Consider the following 19,388-nt stretch of genomic DNA (forward strand, 5'->3'; position numbering starts at 1 on the left):
TGTCAAAGTGAGGAAGGAGAGGAGAGAACCTCAGCTTTGATTTTCAAGAAATATCCACAGCTTTAAAAATGAAGCCAAATGATACGATATCATTGCTCAGTTGATCATCAGCTCCAATAACTCATATTTTCTTTAAATAAATATATGCACATATCTTAACTGGCAGCCAACTTTACATCTTCCTTTTGAGTGATATTTCTGGTTCAAAGGGTATTCCTTAGCATAGAAAAAGAAGTGAATTATTTTAAAATAGGATCTATTTGCATACCTATAAATACATGAAAAAATGGTTTTCCTGATTTAAAGATATATTTACACACACACGCACTAAGATTATAATTTTATAAAGTCAGTTAAATTATTTGAATTCTGTGAGCATCTCTTAAAATGATAAAGAATTTGAATTATCATTATAGAATCTTCTTTTTTTTGATTCACATTTAAAGATAGATGATGTCAAAAGCCAGAGATAGCTGAGAAGGTCTGCATTAATTAAAAAAACGTAAATTTCCAAGCAACAGAATAAATGCTTCTGAAGGCACTTAAAAAAATATCCCTCTGAAGATTTCACCCTCCCCGCTCCTGCATTCTGAGTCTCCCTCATGCAAGTTTAATTTATGCAATGATGGATATGCTGAGAGATGGAAGCTGTATTACAGACATGGAGATAAAACAATCCCTCAGTGAGAAGAACCAGTTTAGTCTCAATAACATTATACTCAGCACTGCAGGTAAAATCAATTTCATTAACTTTGCCAGTTAGCATAAATACAACCTTTCTGATTAAAGTACTAGTTTGTCAGAGTATCAGACTCTCCTCATTTGGTAATAATCCAATACAATTTAGTGACAGTTTTCCGGAGCAAGGGAAACGATCTCTTCATATACTCCCTTTCAACAGAGAGTTGGAGCTCTCTGGCCTAAGTTTTTGTGTTTGTGCCATCTTGTTCCTCCTGAACCCAAGGCTGGGTCACATTAAGTTCTTGTTCTTCAGCTTTCCAGCAAGGAGACTCCGAGCACCATGAAATACGTTGTATTGTGGGGCCTTTCAAATGAGACCGCAGAAGCTCAGCTCCTGCTCACCAATGATTTGAAATAACCTAATCCTAGAAAATGCTAAATCACTCTGGCAAAGTTCCTGAAGTCCCATTCCTCTCGCTATCAGCGCTGAGTTATGAGGTACTGTAGCTTGCCAAAGGCAGACCATGCTCTCAGGGCATCTTTTCCAGCCCCTTTGCCCTAGTCCTATCGCAGCCTAATTTGTGGCACGTTCCTGAGACGCTTCCAGAGAACTCTGAGGTGCAAAGGACAGAAGAATTGCAAGGCTCAATCCATCTTTTGGCAAATACAGTGGAAAAAGCCTGCATGGTCTTTACAAAAATAGGACCAGTTTTCTGGAAACCATAAAACATTTGTGTCTGATAGACTCACAGATTTCAGCCTTGCAGTTCAAAAACATTGTTTTGCAATAATTCAGCAAATAGTCCTTCACCACAACTATCCTGAAAGCACTTGATTTTTATCTAAGCCCACCAGCTTCTACTAAAATCTACAGATTCCTACTCCTTGTAAGATGCACTCTGCACTCAATACAGAAATGCACCAAGATCTTTTCCTATGGAAGGGCTCAGATGGGTCTCAGCTTGGAAAAGTCTTTGTACTTGAAGGAGAAACTGTGTCTTTTTGAAACAAAACACACTGCTGCTTCTAGTAACCCTACTAAAAGAAGATTCACAGAGCTCTGCCCCAAGGAGAAAATACAAGGGAGAATTAATGCATATGGCAACAATCAATCTCCTCGCTCAATGAGCTACCAAAAAAGTCCTTTGAGATAGCGGCAATAAGGGCAAAGCAAGGCTCCACACAGATCGGATGTGTGCACATACACTTGTGTATGTATATATAAAATAAATCTCCTCTTTTTTACACTCTTTGTTCAATTACATTATCAAAAAGAGGTTTTAAATACAAGCTTATGGGACTACTAAAGAGGTGAATTTATGAATGTATTCCTAACAAAACACACTCTGGAAAGCTTTAATCTATGAATTGTGACAACCTTGGACAAAATGGATTTTTAATAGAATATAATGTAAACTGCCTGAAACACTGTGATAAGGAATTTTTTTTAAGTAATGCACGGACAAGGCATGATGCACTCTGCATGAAAGGAGGAAAGGTCTTAATTTAAAGCATTTTAATGAACACTCAATTTGCGTAGGAAAATGTGAGAAACGGAGATCAAAACCTCACGATAATGATAACACTGCAGAGGGGAGAAGGAGAAAGATTAGAAAAGTAAGCAAATTTGAAAAGGCTCCAGCCGATAACACTGGTTAAAAGGAATGCAGAGTGGATTACGACCACGTCAGTCCAAAGCCACAGTTCTCCTTGCAGGCAAGGTCTGTTGGTGGCTCTTATCAGAGTTGCACACCGGGGAAAAAAGAGCAACCAAAGTGCAAAGCTGTGGAGAACAGACCTCTCCCCGAGCTAAGGGCAACGGGGATGGTCAGAGATTTCACCGAATGCAGTTGTGACCTGCTGGAGTTTCTCACTTCCACTGAACCTCTCAGAGCTGTGTCAGCCCAGCAGGCTTGTGGGACTGCCAGGGCTTTCCTCCCCCTCGTGAAGCCTAAGGGAGGTTGCAAAACTGTAGTAAACTCAGCCATCTCTTCCTCAGAGAAAACTCTTGGGCTCAGAGGCTCAGTCCCAGTTTACCCATTTCTCTACTACCAGCTTAACGCCAGGCAAGTCAGCAGAACTGAAATTAATTCCAAACAGAAAGAACTGTCTCCCCCGAGGTAGATACGATTCTGTTTACTAATAGCTTCTGCTCTGCAATGAAAGAGGTTGATCTTGCGCTCTCATTCATGCATAAACTGCCTTTAATGAAGCTCCTTGAATTACTAAAAGGAGGAACAGATGAATCCAGTCTAGTGACAGTTTTGCCACACTGACCTTAACAGAAGCAAGTTCATGTCTCTGCTCATTTAAACGGAGCAGCAGAACCCTTGCATAAACACTTAACAATCTTCAAAAGAAACAAGAGGACCACCATTATGACTAAAAAGGCAAATTAAAGTAAAGATCAAAGTTAAATATTTACTCTAAGCACTACAATATTTGCAAATCTGGAAACGATCTTTCAGCAGTTTCTATTTGCATACTTTAATTAATCCAAAAATATTAAACTAATCTCACAAAGGAAAGGGTCAAAGTATTAATTAACTTGAGATTCGTTGCTTTTGTGCAATTTAACAGTTCAACACAAAGCAAAAATCAGTTTTAATAAAACCTAAGTTACTGTGACAGGTATAATTTCATGGATTAGTGAAACCACATACAAGGCAATAAGTTTCAAAGTTCATCCCATTTTTTTATGAGTTTAAAAATAGAGATTCCTCTGTAACACCATATTACCTTAAGTTTTCCTTTAACCTCAGCATTTCCCTTTTAAATTGATGGCTTTCCACCTTGCTCTGATCAGAACAGAGGTCACAGTTGTTTTGGCGAGAAAACATGACTTCAGCGTTCAGCAGTGAGCAGACACTGCACAGTCACCCAGATCAGCTCATTCAGGTTGAGATTCCACTGCTGGAGCCATCGTGTGTCACCACACACCTCCAGTACGAGCACAACGATTCCCCTTGGAGCCAACCTCTCTGCTGGCTGGGCTCTCTCTTTCCACCAAAGGGACTCACTGGCTTCTTCAAGAGCTTTTGGAGGACATGGGAAATCTTTCCAAAAGACAAAGGATTTGGAGACAGCACCAAATCCATCCACCTGAGCTCTGCTTTTTCAGTACAGTAGCCCATGAAACCCCAGCAAAATAACGATGGAAGGCGGCTAGAATTTACTACATCACAACCTCAGACTTGCAACTTTGACAAATGTGCTTAGGGGACTTTGCTCCTCTCACCTTTTTATTTTTTATGGGAAGTGCATGAAGCAGCTAATGAACTGAGAGGTTTGCCTCCCCTCACTTCACGCGTTTACAATGCGAACGTCTGCGTCCCACTCAGTCACCTCCACTCTCTAGATTTTTACTGAAGAGAAACAGGCACTTTTCACTTGCTATTCAGCAGGCGTGTTTTACACATCCAAGAGGACTCTCACCTTAACAGCGCCTATCTATCCCTGTTACCAAAAAGCAAACCCAGGGATAAATAGCTTTCACCTCACTGCTGGTATTGCAGGCACCCAGCACTAGATGGGATTCATTTGTTCCTCAAATGAAAAAGCTTCAGAAACTGAACAGAGCAGAAACTCTTTCTTCCAAAATTCTGGCAACGATCTTCCTAGGTCTAAACAATTACTAACAACCATTTTTCTCCCTTACAGTAGCTTTCAGAAAAAGATGGATGAAAAAGACTCCTCAAATAAAATTTTTTACATAAAGTTTTATGATGTTCTAATTATGAGACAATTTCAAGCTAAATTTATGCATAGTGTACTTTAAGAGTAAAGTAACTGCATGATAATGGAGAGAAATTGCTTGTATTGTAAAATACATAATTCTGACTAACAACATAAATTCCTCATTATCTTTGATATAGCTTTTGGGAATATTACCATAACAAACATACACAGTATTCATGAGATAGTTCATAGACACTCATAGGTGTTTTGCAGAATAATGAATAACACTTAATAGCCTTTACTTTCATAGCTTTTCAAATACAGAAGACAGCATTGCCCTATATTGCTCTCAATTATTCTTTATATTTTTCTATTCTAATCTATTTCTTCTTCTTGGCTCTTTGGCAACAGGAATTCTCCTACTGCCATGAAGGTGCACGGAAAGCAAATGTGAGCCAGGACTAGTTGGATGGCTCCAGTTTAATTAGATCGTCTACTTCCAAAGCTCAGAAGTAAAATAAAAGGGAAAAAAGCTCTCATCAGATCACCTACAGCTTTTCCAAGGAGGCCAAGGACGAAAACACATTAAAAGGGCAATCTGACTCATCAAAGTAGCTATTGTATATCTTTCATAGCATTTTAGCAAGGGTTAACGCACAAAAAGCACCTGGTGGCTTACCTGCTCTCAGCTGTGGGGTCGTTGTGCACACATGTGACTGTGGCAGTGGTCCTTGCACTGTCCGTCTCTTCTTGAACCCCCCACTGATCCGCATCACTCACTCTGATGTCCAAGATCTTCACACCTGGTGCTGTCCTAATTCTGTTGGGGAACAACAGGGATTGCTTTAGCTATTGGTTTCCTACAAATAAATCCAGAGAGGTAAACAAGGAAGATGAAAGGAAATATTCCCTTTTCCATTAGCAACAGGCTGGTACATTTCAACTGTAAGTCACTCTGCTTTAAAAATATAAAACAAGTCTGATCATTTAAAAGAGATGAAGTATGAGTTTCATTATGTGCAAAGCCAGTTAATTTTCAGCTTGAACAATGTGGAAAGAATAAGAATGCTTTCTGCTTCAGTGGCACCAGTTTGATATAAATGAAACAGATGCGACTAAGCATACGTTGATTTAATTTGTTGTGTCTGTCCTGCAGTCTAAAATGGAGAATCAGAGCACTGTAACATGAAATACATCCTCCTGCTTGCAAACCTTCGGGAGCAAGGTGCCTTATAATATTAGGGCGATCAGCATGGAAAAAAAAAATGTTCCCCTGCTCAAAGACCATAATACAAGGGGAGAGAGAAGGAATAAGTTACCCTAGAACCAGGACTGAGGGATGAAGATAATTATGCCATTGTACTGGGATCTGTCAAACTGGGCATGTCAAACTCTTGCTGCTGAAAATAATATCATGCTGGCATGGCAAACCTTGGTTTCCTAAGCATGGATAGAGTTCGAAAGCAGTTCAGTAGCTGGTAAACTTTGGATTTATAAAAACCAAAAAATAATTGAAAAAAAAAAAAGTACGTGCTCTAACAGGGCTCAGCATTAGGAACAGATTGCCAAGGAATAGGGAAAAAAACTGCTTTTAATAGCAGGGACTTCATTCGTGCAGCTTGACTCCTGAAATGAGCCTGGGGTTTCAACAGGACTGCTGCAAATATGCCTGGAGAACAATTAGGCAGAAAGCAACTGCTGCAGCACCACATTTGCCACTACTGCGACTTAATTAATTAAAAGCAAAGTCAAGAGGGACCTCTTGGTTGTATGGCGGAAGGAAACAGCACTGCTGAGACTTGAAGCGTTACTTAACAGTGAATTGTGACGGGTTTGCCCCAATGCCTCATGGCCGGTTGGTGCTCACGTTACACTATGAAGAATTTCCTTTAAGTTCTAGCTGAGTTCATGGGTTCATGGGATCAAAGCAACTTCAAGGCTCAATGCGTGGTCTGCTCCTCTGAGAAAGAATTAATTCGTCCTGCTTTTACAATATCCTTACGGGCCAAATTCATGCCTGGCATAACCAATCTGATAAAAAATATTTTCTGTAAGGAGAGAATTTTACTTGATATCTCTCTAATAGTCTCCATGTTTCTCCACAGACAGTCATATCTGCAAACACTGTGCCTCAAAGCTTATGTGCTCCTTTCCTATCATCTCTTCTGTTTTCAGAGGACCATTCATTTATTCTGTGGTAATTACACTGTACCAAATCATTCCTGCAAGTCACCTACATGGCTTCATTTCAGACTGATTCATCGTTTACATGAGATAGAGAATTAAGCCTTCAGCAATGGATTCAGTATTTTTTTTGTTAGATTTACTCTTGAAAAAAAAATCATTAGGGCCAAAATATATAACAAATTTCCCTACCCACCACCCCCTCAATTTCCCACGTTTTTTTCTTGACAACATCTCTGGAAACCTCTAACACATCTTCCCACCCAAGTTGAAGCCTTGGTTAATTAAAGGTTAATTGAAGGGCAGAAGATGGGAGGGAAGCACAGGACAGCTGGATTTCATCCATGATTTCAGGATTCACCAACCTTTTTCCATCTGTCAGAAGCTTGTTATGTCCTCCTACACAGCTTTTGCACTACGTATATCTTCACTTTGCAGCATTTACTTTCTCCTACCCTGATCCAAATCTCTCCCTGCCCCAGTGAGAACAAAAAGCAACACGGCACAATTCCCTGCCACGTCTGAGCAGGCTTTAGCCGTGTACGACCCCCATCCTGCTCCTCTTTACAGCTGGAGAGCAGTGGTCCCCACACAGCACAGGGCTAAGAATGCCAGAACCTCGAATATCCACATCCATTTACACGCCTGGTTGTTCCTGACTTTCCAGACACACTGCATCCCAAAATGCTGGCTTCCCTCTTGTGCCAACCCCTCAGTCGTGCTCCCGCCCTCAGCCAGGGAACTTTGCTGTTTCTTCTCTTGTGCCTGAATGCTTTTTGCCTGTCTGGACAGCAGATGAGACTCTCCCAGTGCCCAACCTGTTGGCTCACCACTTGGTTTCTCCTTCAGGGCACTGTCCCTTAACAGGAGGCCTCCTGGTCTTGGCAATGCTGTCTTGTTGACTGTGCTTATAGCTTTCACTTGCTGCATATCTACTGTCTTGCTCACTTAGCATCAAGTGAACATCACATACATACTCTGCTCCCCAGCTACATTTTCCAAAAATGTCTCAGAATGCTGCATTTTAAGAAAATTTCCAGTCTAATCCCCTGCAATGCATCTGCTCTGGTGGGCTGAGACAAGATGTCATTTTGCATTTTTGGATATCAGTAGAGCCGGGAAGGTTGAAAGAAGAAGAAACTGAATTCAGCTTCTCACTTAGGAAAAGTCAAGAAATTCAAATTAAACCAGCCTACATATGGGAAATTGGAGCCTACTATTCTTCAGATAATTGATTCATATCTTTAAACCTGCCCCCAAACTGAGGCACAAAAAAATTGTTCCAAGAGTTGGGGACTGAGGCTTTGAAAAAGAATAAGAAACTCCTACCAGAGCTGACATTAACTGGAGAAATGGTGAATGGCTAGTGTGAGCCCAGGGGCTGGGTTTATTGCCCTGCTGTGTGCAAGGCTTCAGTTATAAGCCTGGGTGGATCATTTAGTTTTCTTATACCTCCCTTCTCCTCTTATAAAATACTGGGAAGAGTTGCTCTTCAAACTCCCATGCAGCCATAAGGAAAAATAGAATTGCTTGAGAAAAATCTGATGTCCCTTAAATTTACCACCTGACAAAAAAAATTGTCATCTCTGAACTTGAAGTAACTGTTACCACTAAGATAGCTTCATTGTTTTTTTTTTAGTAAAATAATTATAAAATTATTTTAAGGGGAGAAAAAAGAAACAAAACATGAGAGCCAATTGGAAATTTGGCAAAACTGACATTTCACTTCCAGGAAATATTTGCTTTCTGAAAAGCAGAATTTTCAGACCAAGAACTGTCCTGTTAAAAAGTGTTTGCCCATCTTTAAAGCATTACAACTTATGCGGCATTTCAATAATGCAGCTAAGTTAGATGTAAACAAGACAGGGAAATAGTGAATGAGCTCACCAGAAACTAGCTTGCAACAGGGCCCCCACATCACAGCTCACACCCACAGCCTATATCACAAACGAGATGATCACTATTTATCCATGATGCTCTCTTTAGGGGTACAGGAGGTCCAACAGGTCCAACAGAAACGTGACACCCTCAAACACTGCCTTTGAAGACACTCTTCCCACAAGAGGAGGTATCCAGGTGGGGTGGGAGATGTGTCCAAGCTGTCCAGAACAGGGAATCAATGAAGCAACTGTTTCACCAATGGGTTTAGCTCTCTTCTCCAGCTATAAAAGCCGGATAGAGGAAGCTGCTTTCAACTTGGACTGCAGAATGCATTTGGTATCCCTCACAGTGTTTTTTCCCTGAACAGTGTGTCCTCCATTTACTGTGGAATATAAAGATGGAAACATCACAGACTGAACGGAGCAGGCAAGCAGAAGCGTCCCCAGCCTGCCAACTTGCAACAACCAGAAACTATTTTAAAATGCAATCCCACCCTTAAATGTATGTGACCCCATCACTTCGGCTGCTCTAAACCGCTTCTCTCAGTTATTACAGCAGAAAGGAAGAAGGTACAAGTAATCACCAGGGCTGGAAAGTAACTTAAAGGGCTGCAAGAGGGATTTAAACAGCCAAGCACTTAGAGGAAGTGGTGCAGGGACTTCCAATGCCTCCCAGTCAATTAAGCACAAAATCTGAAAGGTAAATGCTTGCTTGCAACGCACCCCCAGCAACACTTCCAGCAGCAATAATTGAGAAGTAAAATCTTGGCAAAAGGAACTTTAAAATAGAAACAGAAGGAAAAGATACTTAGGAAATAAAACAGGAATGTGCTCACAGCAGATGGAAAATGCTCAAAATGATGAGAAAAGAGACTTTTTCAAAGCTATTTTCGAAATCCTCTTATCTCCCCCCCTGCCCCATTATGGGGAAAACATGATCTGAGCTAAATTCATTCTCAATGACATACTAATAATAACAGTTTTGATACTAAATTTCATTTGTAATTTTGAGCCATTTCTGTATTCAGGCCTTCAACGAGCATTTTTAGCCCAATTAAAAATAAAATCATTATCCTTCCTCTACAGGAAATCCAAGCTGTAGGCCAGTTTAGTTAACTTGCCTAAAATTATACTGTTTCTGCAGAGCCAGAATGAGGGTTGATCCATCCTGATTCCCAAGCTTACGCTTCAGCCAGACACCCCTACCCATCTTTAAGACCAACCCAGTGCAGAGCTGAGTAATTCTGAGCCCTCACAGAACATTTTACATATTTGAAGAATTGCACAAACAGCAAGCAATTAGTTCTGAATGAGGCCCCTGGGGAGTTTCTAGTTAAAATATATGTGTTTTAAGATACATTAAGCCAAGCACTATAAATTAAAATAATCACTGAAATCAGACATAACATCTGGGGACTTTGGGGGTGTGGGTGAGGTAGGCAGAATTTCTCGATAGGAAGGAATAGAAGCATCCCTGCATGGAAGGAGGATGCAAGTGGAGGTGCTGGAAGATATGAGGAGAAAAGGGCATGTGATTCATAGTTTCCACATCCTAGTATATTCCATGGCATTTGGGAGGGAGAAACAGACAGTCAGGGGTTCATTGGCATGAGCATATGAAAGTAAAACCATCGGGAAGCATTGTTATAGCAGATGAAGGGCTGAGGTGGGATGAGACCTCCCTCCAAGAGAGGCTCTTGTCTTCCTAAGCTTTCTGGATGAGATTCTCTATGTATCATCCAGAAATATGAGGAAAATGAGGTGATGCAAAGTCATCCAGAAAACACATGGCACAACCAGAAACTATGCCTTGGAATATTTTGCTATCTTCACCATACTCCCACTCAGCATTCCTGCTTCTACTGTAGAACCACTAATACCAGACCACGTGCCCTACAACAGCCGTGCAAGACCACCCTGCATGCAGATACGCTCTCTGTTGCTGTGGGTTTGCCATTTGTGTGAAATGAGAGTGCCCCACCTAGCAGGTAATCATCCTGCACACCCTCACCTCTTATGGAAGTCAGATTTACAACGACTCAGGGGATCAGGTCCTAAATCTTCACAAGCTAAGCAAGTGTTTCTTTTCTAAAGTATTTTTCCAAGAATTTCACTTCCTTGTTCTTTTACATTTTAAAAGACTTGCCATAGATTTGTGTTCAAACTACTTCCCCATCAAATTCTCCTTAAAATAGCAACACCAGGCCAGCTGTGTTTGTTTCTGCAATTCCGTATTGTCGCTATAAGTAAAGCTATCTTTCTAAGTATGCAAAATACACAAAGATCCTAGCCTTCTCAAGAGGTCAAAAGTGTAGAAGCACAAATAATATGCTGCCTTACTGTAAAGTAAGACAGGCAGCCTGCAAAGCCCTGTGGAGAGATGTAGGTAGATGGCAGGCAGAGGGCAATGTGGAACAGAGGGTGACTGCAATGCACTGAAGAAAAAGAACCCTAAAGAAACAGAAACGCCAAGAAAAGGGGTTTGAGAAATGGTACCGGCAGGTAAAAAACTCAACATGACCCTGGTATAAACCCCATGGTAACCAGTGAAACAAGGTGGGAACTCATGATGGATTAAAAAAAAGAGGATGCTTGTGCTAGGGGACAAAGACAGCTCAATACTTAAGAGAGGCAGCAACTTGCAGTCAATTGGAATTTTACTTAAGATTCAATCACTCCAGTGACTGCCCTCTCATTGCAAGTATAATGCATAACAGGCCCAAATTTGTTTTCATAACGAGACATGGATCTGCTGGGCTCTGCCTGCCTGGGCTCCATTTCCCCTTGAAACATCTCCCCACTGCAGGGCCAAAGCTTCCTCAGCTGCCACTTACCCCTCTCTGCAGCTCGTGACTTCAACGCTTTCTCCCCTTTACACTGTATCAGAAAACGTGCCTCTTCCTTCGGTATATCTCAATTTCTCTCTGTGTCTGTTATTTTTATACAACCCTTTGTAGCTGTCTATTTAACCCTGCCAAGCATGTGGGGATGCAGCTTCTATAAAATCAGCTATTACTGTTGTATATCAGAATATCCCCATCCAACGCTCACTGAAGGAAGAAAGTCAATGCAATGGGTAGGACAAAGCAGACAAAACAGGTACAGTGACCAGTGCGATGCAAGGCAGGAATAAAGCTGCTCAATAGACATGGTGGCTAATAAGATAAACACCAGAAACACAGAGAACAGAAAACCCTTTGAAATCATGAGGGGGATCAATGCTAAAGATTCAGAATGAGATAACCACCATTCTCCTACCCCAAAAGGCGAAGCTTTCAACCTGTTTTTTTTCAGCACATCAGATGTCTCAAAACGTGCTAAGCATCAAGCTCACTAGCATATTGGATTTTGAATAATGAAAAGAGTAAACAGGATTTTAATTTGGATTCTGACAGTAAAGTGCTTTCCACGTGATGAATTAACTATTAGGGAAGACAAATTAACACAACCAACCCTTGAGTATGATGGCTTATGATTTTGAGGAAGCTTTTGCAGAAGCATGATCAAAATAAGGCAGGATAAAAAGTAGTGTGGGGAGTAGTTAATGAAAAATCCTCCTTCTTCCTTTTCATCAAACTGTATGTATGACTGCCCTAAAAAAGTGCAGTAGATTTTCTCAAGAATCCCCCACTTTTCCTAGGAACATCCAAGTTGATCCCCAGGTGGTCCACTGGAGACTGATGAATTTTATAGTGATTGTTTAATATTGAAAAGTTACATTTCCCATCTGTGAAGCAAGGTCAGAAAAAGACGGGTCACCCATTCTGAATTTTTTTGGAAGAAAATTTGGTCGCAGATACATTTTCTGAATAGAAAACTATGCTCATAAAATCAGCAAAGAGTATGTGAATGTCTTCAAAGCAGTCTAACATCATGCCATTTTTCCATATCCAATGGAGAATTCCCATTTTTTGTCTTTTTTTTTTAAAGGAGATAAGACATCTTAAGGTTTCATCTTCGTATTTCAGCAGAAATTCCATTTTTAATCTGCTCTCTCACTCAGGTAAGTAAATGGAGCTTAGAAAAAGAACAGAAAGACATCCTAATTGGCTTGAAATTAAAGCTATTAATTTTTATTCTTATTTATTCCTGTCACAAACCAGACCTGTTTATCTGGATTTCCAACACTGCCATGGAAACCTGAGAGGTTCTGAAGTCTTTATGTAGTATGAGATGAAAACACCATCTCCCACAGTGAAGACTGTTTTCTTTGAAATATGTCAACAGTGGAATTTTGTCCCTCTGGGAGAAAAAGGGTTGCCAGGCACTGGGGCAGGAGACATCAGGTCCAATTCTATCAAGTCAAGATATTTTATTAACCATTTAACTGTCTGGGCAACTTCAAAATGGGAATGAGGACGTTTACTCATCTTTGCTTAGAAATTGAACCAAGAAGAAAAAAGAAAAAACAAACTATTTATATAAAGACACTGTGCTTTTGTATACTTAAAACCTTTACAAATACTACATTTCAATATATATTGGCAATTTCCAAGTACGTGTTTAAAGCTGCAGGTCAAAGAGTTCTGTAGCAATTGGCATTTTCTTAATAAAATTAAAAGCCAACATTTAACTGAGTTGACCTGAAAACATTGTCATGACTTTGACATACAGATTACTTGAATTATAGCATAAGCAAATGTGGCTCTAGATTGTGTTGAAACCTCTTAAATTCCCATAAACTCTTCACACTAACAGAATAGTTGATGTTTGCACTGCCAGCCCTGGCATGCCACTAGCACAGCCCCAGCGATTCCCACAACACCAGCACGGGAAACCAGATCAAGTCCTCTGCCCTTTGCCCGCCTGAAGGGCAGGAAATATTGCTCATAATCTGCGAATAACTACATGATTCCTAAAACTCATTTGACACTTTCGAAGTATCCAGCAAACATGAACTAACCATTATTACTATTGATCAAAAGGAGACAGCAGGTCTTTTTCCAGCTCTAAATGATCCTCTTGCTACCAAACAACTCATAACATCCCTTTCTCATTAGAATGCACAACCAGCTTGCACCTCTGCCTCCCCTGAAGAAGGAGAGACATTTTCCTTTATTCCACTGCCTCCGTTCAGTTAACACAACTGATGTGTTGATCATTATTCAAAGAGCTCAAGAGTGCCTGCTGTCACACGCCCTTAGACATCTTCGAGAATTGAAGTATGTGCCCTCTTTTCTCCAACACAACAATCTGTGGCGTACCTTCTCTGTAGAGAGGAAAGGTAAAATGCTGGAGTGGTTTTCTGTAACATGTATCTACAGAACAAAAATCAAAGCCCTCTCAGTCTCTTCAACCTTTCTCTGAAAGATCTAAAACACTCAGACTATGTCCTTTACCTTGAAACCAATGCAATGCTATAAAAGATGAAACTCTTCCTTAAAGCCTAGGAGTACAGGAGAAAACGCATTACCAAGTCTGAAGGTGTCCAAAGTATTTGAACTTAGAATTCTTGCAATCATGCAGAAACACAGCTTTGAAACCTATAATGAAAAAATCAAAGTAAGTCAGAGGTTTCCTCCTGGAAAGACAAAGATACTTACAGGTTTCCTTTTACTGAGAGGCTCCTTTCAGAAATCAACACTGCAGAAATGTTTGCAGCCTGAATAGAGTTCAGGCCTCCTGAGAGACAAAGAATTTTTATAAAGTGGTCATTTTTCTACCTCTAGTAGTAAAAAAAAAACTCTGAAGGTCAGGGTTTCTGGAAGCATATAAACAACAACAAAGTAAAAACTTTCCATCCCTCTCCCTGCGAAGCTAGATAATGAGCTCCATAGCATAATCTTGGTCAACAATGGAGGGGGTTTACACCATTTAAAATAGTCCATCACTGTGGCTAAATTTGCTCACTACACAGAAGACTCATACACTTCCCACAAGGAAAAAGTTTATTAAATACAATTCAGACTAATAGAATTAATTTTCATTTACCAGACATCAGTATATATGACTTAGGATAAGAACAACTTTCCTGGGTTGCTGCTGACTACTGCAGTCAATCCTGGGGTTTGTTGTATTTGTCAGACTGTTTGTGGCACAAACCCTCACTCAGGGCAGGTCGTGACTGCAAATCCCCCGACTGGCACATGCCCAGGAGAGGTCAGTGGTAGCCAATCTGTGACTAGTCTTGAAACAGCGTGTATAGTCTAGTCCAGAGCAGTACATACCAGGGGCAGTCTGTCAATGAGGTCACACCTTGACTTTCGCACAGCTAGGGAACCTCTTTCAATGGTTTAAAAGGTACAAGGGAGGAGACCAGCAGTGAGGTTGATGGCCAACAACATGCTGACATGTCTCCTCCTGTTAGGAGATAAGATTAAAAGCAAGAGGGCACTCAGTAACAGTCATCTTTACCTAAAACGTTGCTTAAAATTGCACCGGTAAAAAAATAAACAAACAAAAAAAGAGAACATTAAAAAGAGCAGATTTTTGAAATACACAAACCCCTCTAACTTCTGAAACCAGTCCAAACTCTTGGCACATCCAACAATTGCTTGATAGCATGAAAGGGCAGCCTGATCTAGTGGGATGTCCCTGCCCATGGCAGGGGGGTTGGAACTAGATGATCTTTAAGGTCCCTTCCAACCCAAACTATTCTATGATTCTACAAAATGGTCTGTAAAGGATCTATCATACACTCTTCCATGCATAAAAAAGCAGCACAGAAAGGGTTGTTAATAGGAACTCCACCCAGGCTGTGGCAAGGAGACACTGACCTGAGCACAAGGGATGGAGTTAAGAGGGGAGAGGGGAAAAAACACAGCAATGAAAATCCTTCCAGAATTAAAAAGGCCACAAGAACTTTGCCTGAACTTGTAGTTGTTGTTTTTATTGGATTATTTTATGGGGCTTTATGTTGTTTAATCGAAGAAAGAAAATGGATGCCATAAAATATGCAGAGCTAACTGGGGCTGCAGAGTACATTGCTGAATATTGCTAGTAATGTCATTTCCCCTTCACTGTCAAAAAATAAAAATATCGTTCTTTATATCCCTGTCACATGGAACAGCGGTCCTCTTGCGCTTGCCAATCAATCATCTTGGAGTGCACCTTTACCTTGAGCAATATGTGCTAGGACGGTGAATAAGGAAAGCTCAGGAGATAATCTCCCTTTCCACAAGGTAGAATTCAATTTCCAGTATAGCTCAGACCAGTACTTTTCTTGAAAAGGTGGCACCATATATTACAGCAAAAAAGCATTTTTCTGCCGCTAGTGAAAACTTTAGTGAGCATTATGATTATGTGGTTTGTACTCCAGGCACCAATGACCACCAAGCAGCCTAATAATGTGCAAATTCTGATGAGTACCAGCCCTCTAGCTGGGATAAAACATCAAAGACTTTTTTCCCCCATCTTTTTCCCATTCTGCTTTCTTTACTATATGATTTGTTTTCTAGTTTCAGACAACAACTTTCCAAGATTTTCCTAGAAGCACTTCATGATAAAATTATTCCACTCTGGTGTTCAGGTAGCCCGAGTCAGCCCCTTGGCAACCGTCCCAACAAGCTTTTATCTTCGACAGCCCCAGTCTAGTTTCTTCAAGTGCTGCTTCTCACAAGTTCTTTGAAGACTCTGCAGGTAGATGGAGCTTTCACCAATGACTCCTTGAATCCCTCTTTGGATATCGGTAGATTAGGCAAAGATTTTGCAGGTCCCAAGCTCTGTCTCTCCTCAGAGCACATCTGACAAAGGCCATGCAGCAGAGGCTGGTTGGGTCTAAAACCTTCTGCAATAACATCCAGAAAAGCCCAACAAATTGATGATGCCGAAGCACTGGGTTGGTGGATTTGCATGCAATATTTCTAACTGTGAAGACAGGGAGACAGTTCTTCCCCTCTAGACGCCCTGAAGCTCCAATTACCAGCTTCTGCTCTGCAGATCCGGCCAAAATATCATTCTGCAAGCTGGTGCCTGACAGACAGACCCCAGCAGCCCCAGGGCCTAAAACAGGCAAAGAGGTCAGGAGGATTCAGTCCTCCAAAGTGTTGCTCACAGTGCTGCCGCAGCTCAGAAAGCTTATCCAGCCTTGCAAAGCTGTCAGGAAAATTTACCAGCCACCACACAAAAATTGCTTGCCATTTACCACTGTGATTGATGGTAATGCAAGAAACTAATGGCATTTTACTTGCCTGTCGGAAGAAATTACTCACTCTGGGCCAGTAGGATTGGGGAAGGATTCTTTAATCCTTGCAGCAATTTTTAAATTAAACTCTAGTGTTCGCAGGGCTGAAGACCAGTCAGACAGCAGTTTGCTTCAGGATGGATTCAAACATGACATAGCACATGGGCAGATAGGTCCAGCACAGCAATAAAATTGAGGGAAATGCAGCTGCCAACTACACTTCTGTCTTTTTAGTTTACAGATTTCAGGGGACAAAGGCAAATCCACTTCCAAATCATTAATAGCTAATAAAGACCTAGGTCCTGGCACTATGCATGTAAAAAAAAAAAGTTGCAGAAATAACAGAATAACAGGATAAAAAGGCCATAATCACAAATGGGAGGCAACAGATCTAAGTGGTACAGGAAGGTGCTCCCATTCAGTCTATAGGTGCAGAAGATCAGTAGAGTTGATAGGATCATTCCCTCTGTAGCTCTCCCTTGCCTTCCTAACAGCACTACTAAACCTTGCTTTATCCTTTTAGCATTTTTCCTTTATCATTGCAAAGGGTCTGTTTGCCACCAGAACTGCTCTGCTCTATTTTTCCCTGCAGTACTGGTGTTCCACACATAGCAATGGCAGATCCTCCATCACTGTTCAGTCCCAGTATCCTCATTAAACGAGCCACTTCAAGAGTTTGGGGGCAGAGAACATTCATTCATTCGTTCATTAGCTGGAAGGTCAGTGTGAAGGACTGGAACAGAGGTCCTTCAGCAGGAGCTGAGTCTCACAAGCAGTAGCACAGCAAGCTCCAGCACCTAGCACTGCCCTCAGGGAATTCCAGTAAGACAAATAGCAAGGGACATCACACTGCACTTTTGAGGATAGGAATGAGCCACTCTCACAGTCTTTATTTCAGTTAGCCTCTGTTTTCTTGACCAACCTTTATGATTCAAGCTCCTACACATCCTCAGAAAATAGATGAAAAATTGTCTTTGCAAAAGGTCATGAACAGAAAGAGCTGAGAGGAAACATTTCATGTTTCATGGAAACTACACATGCCTAGGTGCTAGCTACTAAAAAGTCACTTAAACTTTCACCACTTCAAATCATATACTGTGTTCGCAATAATAAACACTCTAAAAAAAGTCTTTTCCACTGGGGAAGTTGGGGGGCACTGAATCAACTTCCTATAAAACCAGTTACAATCCTTTATAAAGCATTCAGTGGTTTTTAGTGAAAAACACTCACAGTGAGATACTGCATCCCACTGAGCATTAAGCACTTCCCATTCCTGTTCTGCATTTTCAATTCCAACTAGTCCCTAACCCTGTTAGTCATGAATTTGCAATTAATGAACCTTGTTTAGAGGATGTGAATACTGAAATTGTTCTGACAGAAGGGTTTTAACCACAGAAAGACTATCTAATTCAGCAAGGGAATCTGCTGTGCTTAGGGGGGATTCCAAACCTTCAGTAAAGGAAATCAGCTGTTAAGTCATTTTAACAAGGGCAGCACGCTGTGGTCTGGGCTCCATGGTGCCACGCAATGGTCTCACAGCTTGGCATCTGGGGACAAAATCATCTTCATGTGTTAAGGATGCGTAACATCTGCTTGTAAATCTGGGACTGGTCAAAAAATGGCTGTGACTGAAATAAGGACAGTGCAAGTGTGGTTTTCCATGAGGATCCCTAACTACGAGAAACACCAGCATACATACTCTCTTGATCTAATACAGCAGTAATAATCCAGAGCTAAACAAACTATGAGTAGTTTTGCTGGAGCAGAAAATCAGCAGCCGATCCTCTCCTGCTTCAAGGGGGCAAGTGAAACACAAGTGTCTTCGTGGCTCTTCTTCTAGGCACCTGGAAGGAAGAACTCTCCCTTGGGAGTCGTCTTCTTCCAGAGTGTCCAGAGGAGCAGATTTCCTCCTCAACTGGGAACATGGGGACAAGCAAGACAGGTCTCCTCTCCAGGCTTGACAGCAGGGCTAGAGAAGACCCTGTACGTGGCCTCATCAGCCCAGCCTTCTTGTTGACACTAATAGAAAGTGTATCTCCCAGGCCATGAAAAGAGTGATAAAACAGTGAAAAACAAAAATGTAGTATTTTCATTAAATACAATCACTCATCATGTGCCCATCAATACTGGGAAATAATTTGGAGTGGGAGGGGGAGCTTAATTATATTTGAAATTATTTATAAAATGCACTGAGATGGAATGAACATTCCTTGTTCAGCAGTACCACTCACTTTCAGACATATTTCAGGAGGCTAATCCTGAAGACCAGGATATTAATTCCTGGAGACAAGCCCTCTTTCCCCCCGAGCTCCTCCCCAGCTCTTCAGAGAAAATGACCTGGTCTGATCTTAATGCATCTTGAAAAAGACAGAAAGATTAATTATGCTCCTCCCTATTTCATCTTCATGGCACATCTGAGCAGCTTCTACAGCTGTGAAACCTTTATTTCCATCATCCTTTTGATTGCACTGCTGAGATATTCAAAGACTCATTAAATGTAAGGGGAAGTCCCATTCACTGCGACAGAGTATGGAAAGGAGGTGGGGAGGAAGCTTAAAGTTATCTTGTACTTAAGTTAAAGAGACAGTTGGAGAAGATCTATTCATAAATCAAACTCTTCATCCTTGAAGAGCCGTGTATTCTCGCGGTGCTCTGCACGCAGGAGATGCTGTTGGGAGTAAAGGACTGAGAAACACATCCTGCTCCAATAAGTGAGTGAATGCTTGCTCCTACAGAAAAAACAAGGGGTGAAGAAGGAAAAGCAAATAAACCTGCCTTATACTTTTGTAGACATGGTTTTACACCTATAAATCACAGCTTTCCAACTGCAATACTAACAAGTC

General features: G+C 41.1%; 1 protein-coding gene across 1 annotated transcript in view; it reads right to left on the bottom strand.

The window, feature by feature from the left end:
• Positions 1 to 19,388, bottom strand: part of TMEM132B (transmembrane protein 132B) — a 255,895-nt gene that overhangs the window by 139,514 nt on the left and 96,993 nt on the right. Inside the window, exon 3 of the mRNA XM_069871351.1 lies at positions 5,039 to 5,179. Coding sequence (XP_069727452.1) covers positions 5,039 to 5,179 — 141 coding nt within the window. The remainder of the gene's footprint in view (positions 1 to 5,038; positions 5,180 to 19,388) is intronic.

The sequence above is a fragment of the Phaenicophaeus curvirostris genome, chromosome 17 (genome assembly GCF_032191515.1).
Source record: "Phaenicophaeus curvirostris isolate KB17595 chromosome 17, BPBGC_Pcur_1.0, whole genome shotgun sequence".
In the NCBI taxonomy this organism is placed as follows: Eukaryota; Metazoa; Chordata; class Aves; order Cuculiformes; family Cuculidae; genus Phaenicophaeus; species Phaenicophaeus curvirostris.